Genomic DNA, 14,184 nt, shown 5'->3' with positions numbered 1-14,184 from the left:
TTTGCCCAAGTTGTTGGAATTGGTTGTGTCCTGTTTGAGCTCTAGCCAGTTAAGACATTTGCCTTCCCTCTGGGCATGTGAGGGTGTCCAGTTACCTTTTGATATCAGAGGCCAAAATCCACCCTCTGAGCATGCATCCCAAGAAGAAGCCTGTAGCTTAGTTCCATCTGCACAGGCCATTGCTTACCTCACCTTTTCTATCTCCAATTACCTTTCCCAGGCTCCCCAGGTCTCAGGTTTATCTCATACACATCCTGGGTCCCTCACCTTTGGGTAGGTGGATTTGAGACTTGTTTCCTGTCTTCTCGCTTGACTGCCTCATGAATAAACCCCGTTCTCTGCTGCAAACCTTGGCATATCCACAACTGGCTTGCTGTGTGTTGGACAAACCTGGTTTGGTAAAACCTTCACATTTCTAGACTTCAGAACATTGAATTTTATCCTCCTTAAATTTAGCTTTATGAAAAACTATAAAACACTTAGGTTATAATATCCCTACCACAGACCATGTTTCCTGTATGTTTTGTCTTTAAACTAACTACAAGAGAAATTGGCCAACTTTTACTCACAACTTCACATGAACTGTTCATCATGTAAAATGGAAGGCTTCCTCTTAATGTGAGGTGCTGCTCACCTTTTTGAAGTGGGCACATATTGAGAGCATGCATGTCCATCCCAGGCACAGTAGGGGTCTCGGGCAAGACAACAGTCTGCACATGCTTTCCCATAAGTGTTGCATCTGTGCAAGGAAAGCTGAACCAATCCATCTCGGGAACCAACATACAATTGTTGCTGCAAATCAGGCAAAACAAATCCATTAGAAGCATCTTTCAGTCTAGTCTTAAGAACTTCCCTTTCTTGAATACCATGTCACAGATCTAAATCTGTCTCCTCGGTTGCCACAGGAAGAATAAGATAAGTCAGTCTTCAGTCTGGCTGGATGGTGATCTGAAGGTGTTGATCCTGAATTGGATAGCATTCTACAGAGCTGGAGTAACCTTGGCAGTAATTTAAGAAGGTCAAAAACCAGCTGCTAGACTGAGGAATTAAGATGTCAAATTCTTTCTCAATAGTTGAAAATATACTTTGGTAGACTATATCAAGCACAGATGCTATAGGCAACACCATCGGTCTTCTCCTGCCATAAGAAATGACCAAAAGGAAGTTTCTAGAACTTTTTCTGTGGTTTTAACTAACCATTTCATTTGCTAATGAAGTATGGATCCCTGAAGGAAAATGAGTTATAAATGAGAGAGAAAGTATTTGGTATCATTGCGAAGAAAGTATTAAGGAGGCTTGTGGGATGCTGTATCATACGTAAAAGCCTGCAGGATACTGACAACTCAGCAAATAAAATTACATTTTGAAAATAAGGGACCACATCCTCACATCCTTACATGAATTTATTTGAGGACATGTGGTGGTGGCAGAGGGGAGGGATCATACAAGTCAACAAGCCATTATCTGTGCCTTCAAATGACATGTGGTCAAGTCTAGAGGACATACCAAACTTTAAATGGAGGGGGAAAAAATCTAGAAATAGATACTGGCACAAATAACAGATGTGTACTCTACCTATAGCAATCTGTCTTATATCCTTACCAGCCACTAATCTGCCAGTTAAGACCTCCAAGAGGCTAAATGCATATATTGTTTAGTACTTATTTTACTATATAATTTTCTATAATGTCCTTGAAACTCTTCCTTTTCTCCTGTTCTCCCTCTTTATTTCTGTCTAAGATTTCTGTTTCGTTTGATGACTCCTTTCTCTGCAGTGAATGTTGGGTTTCCTTCTTTTCAGTTCTCTTCTTTACTCTTCTTCCTGTACAAAGACTCAGTGGTATCTTGAAAACAACATAAATATGCACATACTGATTCCTAAAATCTATGCTTCCTACCCTACCTTTCTTTTTCTTTTAGCTGTGTGGCATGTGGAATTCTTAGTTCCCCAACCAGGGATGGAACCTGTGCCCCTTGAAGTGGAAGCATGGAGTCTTAGCCACTGCACCACCAGGGAAGTCACTTCCTACCCTAGCTGACCAAGAGACAGCATCCCAGTCACCCAAGGCGCAAATCTGGGAGTTGTCTCTGAATCGTCCTTCACTCTCATTCCATCTGCCACCTTATCTCTCCATTCTCTCATACAGAACTCTTAATCTATTTCCTCCTCCCTCTCCACTGCCTTTGTCTCAAGTCCTTATCATCTCTTTCCAGGATCACTTGTAAGTGTCCTACTATTACCCCAGGACTCAATCCATCTTCCACACTGCCACACCAGATTGCTCTCTCTAAGAGGAAAATCTTACCATGACACCCTCCTGCTTAAAATCTTTCAAGGTTTTCACTGTCTTGGATAAACATGTTAATCTTCTCAGGAGGGCATCCATGCAAAGATGTGTCTACTCTTCTGCTGTTTTACTTTCCCAGGTTCCTTTCTAGCCTCCTTGCTCCATAAGGATAGGTATGTTCTTTGCTCCAACTGTACACAAATTTACCAGGATAAGTTACAATCTTTCACTCTTTATACCTTTTCAAATGTTCCCCACTTCTACTTGGCTTGTCCATCTCATCCTTCTTTCTATCTGATTAACTGCAAGAGCTTTCATAGCTCAAGTTGTCTTTCTCTTAGCTTCCTCCCCCTGCTCCCCTGATCCTCTTTTCCACCAGCTCTTCTCTTTTCCGTCTCCCTAGTACATGGTTCCATTTTTGCACTACTGTGTTTGCATGTGCCTTTGCCTGTCCGCTCCACAAGAGCTTCTAGAGATGAAGACTTATGCCATTCATCCATTTCTGTACCCTCCAAGGACAGTAGCAGGCCTTCAGGAACTAAATGTTGAATGAATGAACAAACTAACAGAAAAGACTGAAGAAGAAATCTACTTGGATATTTTCCTAATAATCCTTGTATTATACTAAGTATACTTATTCTATGGATTAAGACAATTTTTGCAGCAACTTAATGTTGAACATATTATCTATCATGTGTTTTACTTATATATCAAGAGTATGTATAGGAATGGTAATGCAAATCTGAACCTGTAGAATCAACTGGGGTTTGGGTTATCATATCCAAGAACTGTGACATCATATTAAATATTATTATTGTTATCATTAGCTACCATCTATTTTACACTTAGAAAGTACCAGCTCTCTGTCTAGAATTTTGCGTACAACATCCAATTTATTAGGAGGTAGATATTATTCTTCTAACTTTACTGTTGAGGAAATTGACTCCTGGAGTAAGATATTAAATGGAAGGTTGGAGGTTAACTATTGGGCTGTTTGCCACTGTAGTCTAACTCCTACACTCCCTGATTAAAAACCATTTTTAATGTTTAGTGCTAGTATTCTATTGTTACATGAATTACTTTACAGCCTTGACAGAATGGCATTCTCATGAGACTGGGAAAGTGAGCTCAATTTTCAAGAGCCAAAGAAAGGGAGAATGTATTATTCAATTAATGAAATTGGGTTCCATGTCTCCTAAGGCAAGGCTGAAACAATGCCCAATAATCAGTTATAAAAGAAACAATCTAAAGCTTTTTATAGATTTATAATTTAACTTCCTGCCTCAGTGGATTTTCCCTAAAACAAACTTTGATCCAAACAGTCTTCCTTTTGTGGCTAATTTTTACACAAAAGTTAGAAAGTACCTGCTTCAGAGACAACTCCATGTTCAAGATGATTGATGAATGCTGAAAATAGAAATTAACTGTTAATAATCATGAACAGTCTTTTATAGTAGCCAATATTTTATCTTGTACCAAAGATAATTGGAGTAAACTTCAAGGCTCTGTGATATAGAAGAGAAAAAGATCTTAATGTCTGCTATTTCCTTCCCATGTACAGTGATTCAACCTTAATGAAAATTATCAAAATAGTTTCTTATTAAAGAAAAATTACCTAAATATATGTGAAGGCATTCTGCATTGCAAATTGTTCCCAGTTACCCATAAGGTTTCTCCCTCTTCTGACTTTGCTTATCTTAACTGCTTCCATATAATTCAAACTAGTGTTGACAAGAACATCTCCATAATTATTTATTGCCTTTTTCTGCTCTCACTTAGATCAGTAGTTCAAAACTTGTTCAAGTAGCAGAATTCTAAAGAGTTATAGTGCTCCTTGTGAATGAGCATATGCTTTATAGAACCCTACACAACATGATGTGTATAATTTCATGGGAGGAAAGTTTTATTTGTAGGAAATACATCTCTATGCAAGCAATATTAAATTTAATATATGAACAGAAAAGTTCCCAAACTAAGAATGATGGGATGATTAAAATTCTTTTCATCTATCATCAGTCTTTCTCTATATATTAATTTCTCAAAATAGATATAAAAAATTTAAGGAAATATATGAAAGAAATGAAAAGAAAAATGTTAAATGAGGAAGTTCTATCAAATACCTTTTTAAAATGAATTAAGCAGACAGGTTCATTATTTAATCTTAAGAGTGGAATCCATCCAAACAATTCCTCTTGAAACTAACAGCCACTGAATAGACTCAGTCTAACATGCCTACATGTGTTGTGGGGGCTTTATTTTTGGCCTCTAGGTTCACACGTATATTTGACATTGACTTTTCCCTCAGGAACTATCCAAAGCTTTGTTTTCAGTAGATGGCAGACAGCAGGTCTTGTTTTTGTTAACTCCTGGACCACTAGTATCATCTTGTAAACAGGAACCAATGGAACCCGGCATGTTAATTAACTTGAGCCCCTCACAGTGGAGGGTCTACTCTCTTTTATGACAATAGATGTTCACATGGAAACAGTATATTTTAATATAGCTATCTCAACAAAAATGTTACAAAAGACCCAGCATATTTTTCAAAAGCTCTTCTAAGAAATGCAATTTTATTTCTAATTTCATTTTTAGAAAATAACTTTGAACTGAATCTCACTGAACATCTACAAAGAATGCCACAATTCAGATTTACTGTTAAAAGTCTAAGGATATTCCCCAAATCTGGAGAACTATTATTTTAGATCTACTAAGTTTTTGGGTGATTGACAGGAACTTAGCATACATAAGATTTACTATCATGCAACTTAAAAAAATTTTTCTTATAGAAATACTGGGAAACATGATTTATACACTTTTCAGTTTTCTCAAATTCAACTGAGGAAAAACTGAAAAGTAAAATTTATAAAGCAGAAAAGCATCTGGATAGTAAAACAGATCCCAGGCTTTCATCTACTGTAGTGATTTGAATGAGCATAAGCTTGGAAAACTCAGTCATAAGGGGTAGTCCCAGGAGTACCAAGCTCAGTTATATTCTACAGGGGAAAATGAGTCCAACTCTTGGTTGCTTTTTAAACATTTTTCCTTCACTTAAGGGAACAAAAAAATAAAGGAGTTAACTGCAGAGACTTCTCCAGAAAAAGTGATGATATATTGAGACAAACACATCCCATATAAGAACTGCTTGGGTTCACCGTCTCTTCTCCCAGAACTCTGGCCTAAGTCTTACCTTGAATATCTGTAACTCCTCCAGTACTACCTCTTCTATATTCCACTTCTCCTTTGAAATGCTGACAACTTTTAGGACTGTTCCAATGTCTGAAAAAATACATTACCCATGATCCTTATGTTTCTACTTCAATGTTTAAACATTTATTACCAACCGTCACATTGTTCCCCTCATTTTTTTTCTCAATGCCTTTCAAGAAATCAGGTTAAATAAAGCATGCAAGAAATAAAGCTTAATGTATTAATATATGATTCTCTTCTGAAATATTATAGCTTTCAGCTCATAGAACATATGTTTATAAAGAAAATATTAAAAGACACATACTTGGAGTGTATTCCTAGCACAGGAATATCTATGTCTCCTTTAAAACTTAGTTGAAATGATAAATAGAAACATCATAGAGGTATCTATATGAGAAAAGTGGCCATTACTAATCAAATGTATTTAACTGACAGAAACATTAATGGGTTAGAAAGTAAAGTTTTTATCTAAAATTATTTTAGAATTTTAAATTATCACAAGATTAATAATACATTGCAGTTCCACAAGGTGGCATGTAATTACAGAAAGATGATCAAAATAACATTTTAGAAAAAGAAAAAAATTTCCATTTGGAGATTAATGTCTAGACTGACCTATATAAAAATAAATTAAAAATAGTTGCTTATAAACTTCTGAGCACTGTGGTTGGAATATATAAACATGTATGGTAATAATCCAGTTTGTACAAAAGAGCGTGAATTGTTTTTAAATGATTCTAGAATCTTTGAAAAATATTAAATATACATTTTCCAAATACCATATTTGGAAATCAGTCTACCTCCGTATCCTTATAATTTTCTCAATAAAAGTTAGGTAGTACCACCTAGTGGCTAAATGGCTTTTCTGACTCAGAAATGTTGAAGAGCTAGGAATGAGCTTTGGGTGGGCCATGCAATTCAGAGGTAAACTCATTAGAATTAATCACAAACTAATTATTTCAGGTTTTGATGCTTCAGTAGTAGGGAAAACGCCACTTTTCTTCCCTGGGCCTTGGTACCACCATCTGCAGCATAATCAGGTTTGACAACTGGAGTGCTTGAAAGTCCTTTGAGTCTGTCACACAGATGCTTCCTAATATACCTAACTTTTGTAAAACCAATACACTTTTAGAAATAAAGTTAGCCTAAAATTGTTTTGTAGTCCTAAAACCTTTTTCAGTAAAAGTGTCAATTTCTTCAAAACTCATCAAATTTCTATTTTTTTAATGCAATGCTTGATCCATCAAATTATACAACATTATCCAGGATGCAGTGCTTTTGTTTTAAAAATACATGCTATTTTCATTGCCATTAGAATTCACAGTACATTATTAGATATTACTTTTTTGAAATGCACCAAATAAATAATATTTCTTTTCCTAGAAAAAGTAATCATTTTAATGAGTTGTCAATCAAAAAGTAAATTAAATGAGTTCTAATAATGAATAATTAATCCACAAAATTCAAGGGCAGGAAAAATAATTACCAAGAAGTTTTTACTTTAAATTCTTTACAAATTAATAATTAACTTTTTTGAAAAGCCATCTTATGTCAACTAAGTTAGGGATTCTCAAAACTGGGTGAAGGGATCCTTTGGGGTAGATTTGTCAAATATCTCTGTAGAAAGAAGGAAATGTGAAGTTTGAAGATAGAGATACTTTTCTTTGCCTACTTGTTTTAGTCCACAGTTATTCAGCAAATATGTATTGAGCACCTCATCTATAGCAGGCACACTGCAGTTGTATTATAGAAATATGTTTTGAAATCTCACGTAACTCTAATGGAGGCTGGGAGATAGGTATGATGGTCAATTAAAACCACTTGTTATGCAAGTTAAAAAAACATTGAGTAGGTATGAACTAATTACTCACTTTGATTTTGATCAGTAGACTTTTCTGAATTTTTTGTTTGTCTAATGAAAAATTCATGTGAAAGAAAGTATAACCTGGTCCTAGCATACCTGTTCCAAGAAACATCACATCATACTGGCCATCTTCTGCAACGACGTGATCCACCACGATCTGTGTCAGTCTGTAATCCACATTGATTTGCTTGAATGATGGTCGTCCCAAAACTGGATATACTGATTTATACATCACAGGGTGCCGCTTTATGAAACTGATGACATCATCTGGAAAATCTCGGGTGGATTTGACCAGTGGGTCATAGGTTTTGCTTGGACACTGAAAAGAAACGAGGCAGGGAGTAAAGACATTATTCATGCACCTGAGAAATTTTCATTTACTTTCAAAGTTTTTAGAGCTTATTACTGGTAATATTAAATGAATGGTCAGTAGGATCAACATGAAGTCACATTGAGATATAAATAAATACAGTTCACCGTGAGTGTATTTAAATCAAGTTTTTGCTTTCAAAAATATTCTAAAATATTATAAAGAAATATTATTCAGCCACACAAAAAACGAAATCTTGCCTTTTGCAACAACATAGATGGACCTTGAGGGCATTATGCTAAGTGAAATAAGTCAAAGAAAGAAACATAAATACTGTATGATCCCATATATGTGTAATCTAAACAATGGGACAAACAGAAGAGCTCGTTGATACAGAGAACAGATTGGTGGCTGCCAGAAGTTGGAGGTGAGGGATGGGCAAAATGGGTGAAGGGCTCAAAAGGTATAAACCTCTAGCTATAAAATAAGTCCTGGTGATGTATGGTGGCTATTAGTTACAGGCTGTATTACATATTTGAAAGTTGCTAAGAAAATAAATTTTAAAAGTTCTAATCAAGAGAGAAAAAAATAACTATGGATGGCTACTGATGCTAACTAGACCTATTGTGATCATCTTTCAGTTCAATTCAGTCACTCAGTGGTGTCTGACTCTTTGCAACCCCATGAACTGCAGCACACCAGGCCTCCCTGTCCATAACTAACTGCCGGAGTCTACCCAAAGCCATGTCCATTGAGTCGGTGATGCCATCCAACCATCTCATCCTCTGTCGTCCCCTTCTCCTCTTGCCCTCAATCTTTCCCAGCATCAGGGTCTTTTCAAATGAGTCAGCTCTTCGCATCAGGTGGCCAAAGTATTGGTTTCAGATTCAACATCAGTCCTTCCAATGAACACCCAGGACTGATCTCTTTTAGGATGGACAGGTTGGATCTTCTTGCAGTCCAAGGGACTCTCAAAAGTCTTCTCCAACACCACAGTTCAAAAGCATCAATTCTTCGATGCTCAGCTTTCCTTATAGTCCAACTCTGACATCCATACATGACTACTGGAAAAACCATAGCCTTGACTAGACAGACCTTTGTTGACAATGCCTCTGCTTTTTAATATGCAGTCTAGGTTGGTCATAACTTTCCTTCCAAGGAGTAAGTGTCTTTTAATTTCATGGCTGCAATCACCATCTGCAGTGATTTTGGAGCCCCCCAAAATAAAATCAGCCATTGTTTCCACTGTTTCCCCATCTATTTGCCATGAAGTGATGGGGCCGGACGCCATGATCTTAGTTTTCTGAATGTTGAGCTTTAAGCCAACTTTTTCACTCTCCTCTTTCACCTTCATCAAGAGGCTCTTTAGTTCTTCTTCACTTTCTGCCATAAAAATGGTGTTATCTGCATATCTGAGGTTATTGATATTTCTCCCGGCAATCCTGATTCCAGCTTGTGCTTTCTCCAGCCCAGCGTTTCTCATGATGTACTCTGCATATAAGTTACATAAGCAGGGTGACAATATCCAGCCTTGACGTACTCCTTTTCCTATTTGGAACCAGTCTGTTGTTCCATGTCCAGTTCTAACTGTTGCTTCCTGACCTGCATACAGGTTTCTCAAGAGGCGGGTTAGGTGGTCTGGTATTCCTATCTCTTTCAGAATGTTACACAGTTTATTGTGATCCACATAGTCAAAGGCTTTGGCATAGTCAATAAAGCAGAAATAGATGTTTTTCTGGAACTCTCTTCCTTTTCCCATGATCCAGCAGATGTTGGCAATTTGATCTCTGGTTCCTCTGTCTTTTCTAAAACCAGCTTGAACATCTGGAAGTTCATGGTTCACATATTGCTGAAGCCTGGCTTGGAGAATTTTGAGCATTACTTTACTAGTGTGTGAGATGAGTGCAGTTGTGCGGTAGTTTGAGCATTCTTTGTCATTGCCTTCTTTGGGATTAGAATGAAAACTGACCTTTTCCAGTCCTGTGGCCACTGCTGAGTTTTCCAAATTTGCTGGCATATTGAGTGCAGCACTTTCACAGCATCATCTGTCAGGATTTGAAACAGCTCAACTGGAATTCCATCACCTCCATTAGCTTTGTTCATTGTGATGCTTCCCAAGGTCCAGTTGACTTCACATTCCAGGATATCTGGCTCTAGGTGAGTGTGAGTGATCACACCATCGTGATTATCTGTGTCGTGAATATCTTTTTTGTACAGTTCTGTGTATTCTTGCCACCTCTTCTTAATATCTTCTGCTTCTGTTAGGTCCATACTATTTCTTTCAGTGTATACAAATATCAAATTATGTTATACACATGAAACTAATATGCTATATGTCAATTATACCTCAATGAAACATTAATAGTGCACACATTTTAAATTTTTTACCCATGTCCATTTGGGCTCCAGTTTTTGAAACAGTCTTTTTTGGTTGTGTTAGCATAGGTGAAAATTGGTAATTCCCATCCATATCTTTTCTTCCAAGAAGTATAACTTCAGAAAACTGACTATAAAACCACCACGATAGATATTTCTATTGTCTTTTACACTGGTCTCTTCTTGAATTAACTTCAAAAGTCAAAAGACAACTGTCTTAACTTGTTGGCAGGTGGAATGGCTAATGGTCATCAAAGAGATCCTTACAAAACAAAGTATCCTGCTTATTAACGTTCGAAAGAAATGTCTAAATTCTATCCATTTATCTGTATTTTCTAACGTTTCCAAAATGAGCTCTAGTTTTTACAAAGGTACATGAAATTTGAGTTGAAAGAAAGTGATTTATAAACACCATTATTTTCAACTTCCTTTAATTAATGTAAAATTTCAGTTTTAAATTAAAACCATGATTGTTAAAAAATAAAAATGTAACAAATCAACATGTCATAAAATTACTTGTAAAACAGCTTTAATAGTTTGACATTATAATCATTTAGCTTTTCATAACTGGTGTGAAAATTTACTGTGAACAATTCAGCAATTCAACAGCTCTTCCCCTAAACGATCTGTGGAGAAACCCTCAGGGAATTTTTCACTTGTCTAACATCTCTTCATGTGTGCCTTTTGGCATCCACTAATTCAATAGTTAGTGTACACTGACCCCTGGTGGTAAAAGTAAAAATTTTACAAATTAAATGAATTCGATGTGCCTCTATCCAAAAATATGAAAAGGGAATTGCTTCATATTTGACTTTTTTTCATCAAATATCTCCCCTCCCACAAACTAACCTACTTTATTTTATTAGTTTAGGAATTTATCTCAGAACAATGCTGTTATTACACTTGAATTCTTAATAGGCTAATACCTTTCTTTGGGGAATGAAAAAATTTAGCTATGTGATGAAAGCATTGAAAAGAAAATGAGCAATATTAGGAAAGTTTATAAGAGAGTCCTGCTTTCTCCATATTTTAGCTCTTCAACAAATTGGAATCATAATCTGCACTGAACCGAGTTATTTATATCCAGCACTTCCCTGGTGGCTCAGAGGTTAAAGCGTCTGCCTCCAATGCGGGAGATCCGGGTTCGATCCCTCCGTTGGGAAGATCCCCTGGAGAAGGAAATGGTAACCCACTCCAGTATTCTTGCCTGGAGAATCCCATGGATGGAGAAGCCTGGTACAGTCCAAGGGGTCGCAAAGAGTCGGACACAACTGAGCGACTTCACTATCACTACACTAATTAGAATCTTGTCAAGGCTGAATTTGTATTTCTCAGTCAAAGCATTCACCAGGGTCATTCTATGGAACTAAACATACTAGAGTTAGTCACAATAAATGACCTTGACCTTAAATTTACAGCAATAAAATCGTAAAAGCTCACCAAATTATAAGAAATATCAAAGAACTTGTAATTAAAAAAAATCTGTTAATGATTTTCCATAAATAACTTAAGAATATATTTATCTGTCATAAAAATCTTGGATGTGAAAAGAAACTGATCTTCTCTTGATTAGTTTTATTGTCTTGTCCCAGATCTGCACTAAAGAGGTTAGAAATGTCCTAGAATGTTAGCCATTTGTTACTTACTGAGCATACTTTTAGCTGGTTGGTGGTCTGAATCTATAAATGTATCTTTAGTCACTGTTTCTAGCACTTTGCTCCTAGCCAAGTGAAATCTGTCAACTAGATAATGGAAGAAACCCTGTATTAAGCAGATTAAGCTGTAAGTCAAAGTGGATATGGAGCTCAAATGATACAAAGCTCTTGCCCAATTATAGGCTGCATGTTTCAGTCAAAGGCCATTCATAGTGGGCTTATAGCTTAAAACTCCTGTGGTGCTATCTGGTGGGTCTATCATTAAAATCAAAGCAAATGCAAGATTTCTGACTGCATTACATCTTTAAAACAGCTCTCTAACTTAAGAAAATCAGCTCTTTTGACTGAGTAGCTACAATCACAGAGTAGCCAATATTTCAAAAGATATGTTGTACTGTTCAAGCCAGATTTTATGTCAAATATTCAAATTATAAGAAATTTTACTGTGAGAAAGTAGAGGCAAATGAAGCTATGACCATTTATCAAAAAACAAGTATAAATCTTCCTTCTTGCTCACCTTCTGACAAAAAGGTTTAAGTATATTAAAATCTAAGAAAAAAATAAAAGGAAATCTGGTTTCTATTGCCTATTATAAAATGATCTTCGAAAATGTATTTTTTTCATATGGCAGCTTTTCCTCATGGCATGCAGCCAGTGTTTGGATAAGATCTTTACCCTATAAGTTGCTGTGTGTGATCTCTCTGGTCTGTGTCTCCACTCTGCTTTCACAAATGAAAGTGATTTGGTAGAGATACTCCCTGAGGTTTAAGACAGTACAGTTTGAACCAAATATTGTTATTTTAGTATGTTAAAAACCAGGGGAATGTTCCCCTTTGATATCATATACCTGTATCACACAGAGATCTAAAAATAACTTGAGATGCCAAGCATCTTATGCAGGTAAATAGAAACTAGTGAAGAATTCCATAAAAGAGAAAGATAATGTGTGGGGAAATGCTCCATCTAAATAACCATCTTCAATTATCTTCCTTCCACAAGTCCTAGAAGATTTTCCGTTTGCAACCACACATCCCAGGTATTCACAATCTAGCCAAGTTTTCTCTGTACGTATGTACTTTAAGTTCTACCTGTTGACTCAGTCCATCTGAATATACTGTAGAGGGCAATTTATTTTTGCCCCCAGCTTTCTAATATTTGCCTGACCCCCATCACTTTAGCTCCTGTAATTGTAAGAAATAAATCAAGGAACTTATCTGTGTCTCCACCTACTGTTTAGAAAAACTCTAAGTTTAAAATTTGAAGGGTAAAAAATAGGCAGAGAGCTAGTCTCAAAACTCTCAAATGTCCGTATCTTGCTGGAAACAATACCAGCACAAGTGCAGAGGAGAAAAGGAACTGGTAGGCGGCTCTGAGATGAAAGAGTAAACCCCGCATTAGTGAACCCTGGTTCCACGCCTATCTTCCCTGGCAGGCTGCCACCCGGACTAGGTGTGATCATGTTATGCTTGGCACATCTGCATGTTTGTAGAGGGCTTTCAATCGTGCAGTGGGAAGCAATGGATAAGAGGAGAAAAAATGGGTTTTATCCAATGAGAGAACTTGGCCCCCTGGTGGGCCCCAGACAGCTGTTACAAGTTTTCTCCCCCTGCTGCTTAAACCTTTTGTCTGCAGGTTGCAATTTCCTTTTAAACAAACCAGAGGGATGACCCAGTGCAAGGGAAAACATGGCATGGGGAACAACTGAACTGGGCTTTCATTTTTTGCAAAATGGGAAAAATAAGCTAAATGTGTAAAGCAGTCTGATTTTTATTTATAAAGTAAAACATGCAAATTTAATAGGTGCCATCCTAGCCCCTTTATTACTCTGAGAGTTAGTTTATAACATATTTGAGCAAGAAAGATGCTATATTCAATTTAAGAGTTAGAAGAGCCAGAGGTAGAGACAGGTAAATCTCTTGTTTTTGAAGGTTGTCTTTTAGATTTCTATACAAAAAAAAAAAAAAAAAAAACTTGATTGAACACAGTCAATAGTTTGGGATTTGGAGAATCTTATTTTAAAAGCGAATGCTGGCCCTTTGGAAAAGAAGGCTGAAAGCCAGTTGGAAAGATTGACTTGTTAGAATCTGACCCTGTCAGAGAAACATGTCCTATATACAGTTAAAGGGAAAAGAGAGATGTTTTGTCATATGCTCGCCTCAGTGTATCAGATTAAGGAACCAGGAGTCAGGAGGCCCAGGTTCTAGTTCTGCTTCTGCTTCTCCCTTCCAGAATAAAAAACCTAGAAGGATTAGAATTAAAGATATTCTTGGTAATTTAGAAGTGGTAATAGAGTAACAGTTTGTTATCCAGTAAGTGGAAAACCATACTGTGAACAAATATTGGGGAAAAAAATGCAACTGTGAATTTAACATGATAGAGAGGCATCTATGAGGTAGTGACACACAAAATTAATTTCCCCAAAGATTTCCACATACTTTAAATTAATTAGGAAAGCTTAAAACAAAGGAAAGGCAACCAAGTTTT

General features: G+C 36.5%; 1 protein-coding gene across 2 annotated transcripts in view; it reads right to left on the bottom strand.

Moving 5' to 3' along the window:
* SEMA3D (semaphorin 3D) overlaps window positions 1-14,184 on the bottom strand; it is a 232,699-nt gene that overhangs the window by 23,185 nt on the left and 195,330 nt on the right. For both annotated transcript variants that reach the window (XM_015095240.4, XM_060414983.1), the window contains exons 12-15: window positions 7,456-7,678; window positions 5,476-5,564; window positions 3,654-3,695; window positions 635-792 (exon numbers count right to left, since the gene is read on the bottom strand). In XM_015095240.4, coding sequence (XP_014950726.2) covers window positions 635-792; window positions 3,654-3,695; window positions 5,476-5,564; window positions 7,456-7,678 — 512 coding nt within the window. The remainder of the gene's footprint in view (window positions 1-634; window positions 793-3,653; window positions 3,696-5,475; window positions 5,565-7,455; window positions 7,679-14,184) is intronic.

The sequence above is a fragment of the Ovis aries genome, chromosome 4 (genome assembly GCF_016772045.2).
Source record: "Ovis aries strain OAR_USU_Benz2616 breed Rambouillet chromosome 4, ARS-UI_Ramb_v3.0, whole genome shotgun sequence".
Classification (NCBI taxonomy): domain Eukaryota; kingdom Metazoa; phylum Chordata; class Mammalia; order Artiodactyla; family Bovidae; genus Ovis; species Ovis aries.
This window is presented reverse-complemented; position numbering and strand designations above follow the sequence as displayed.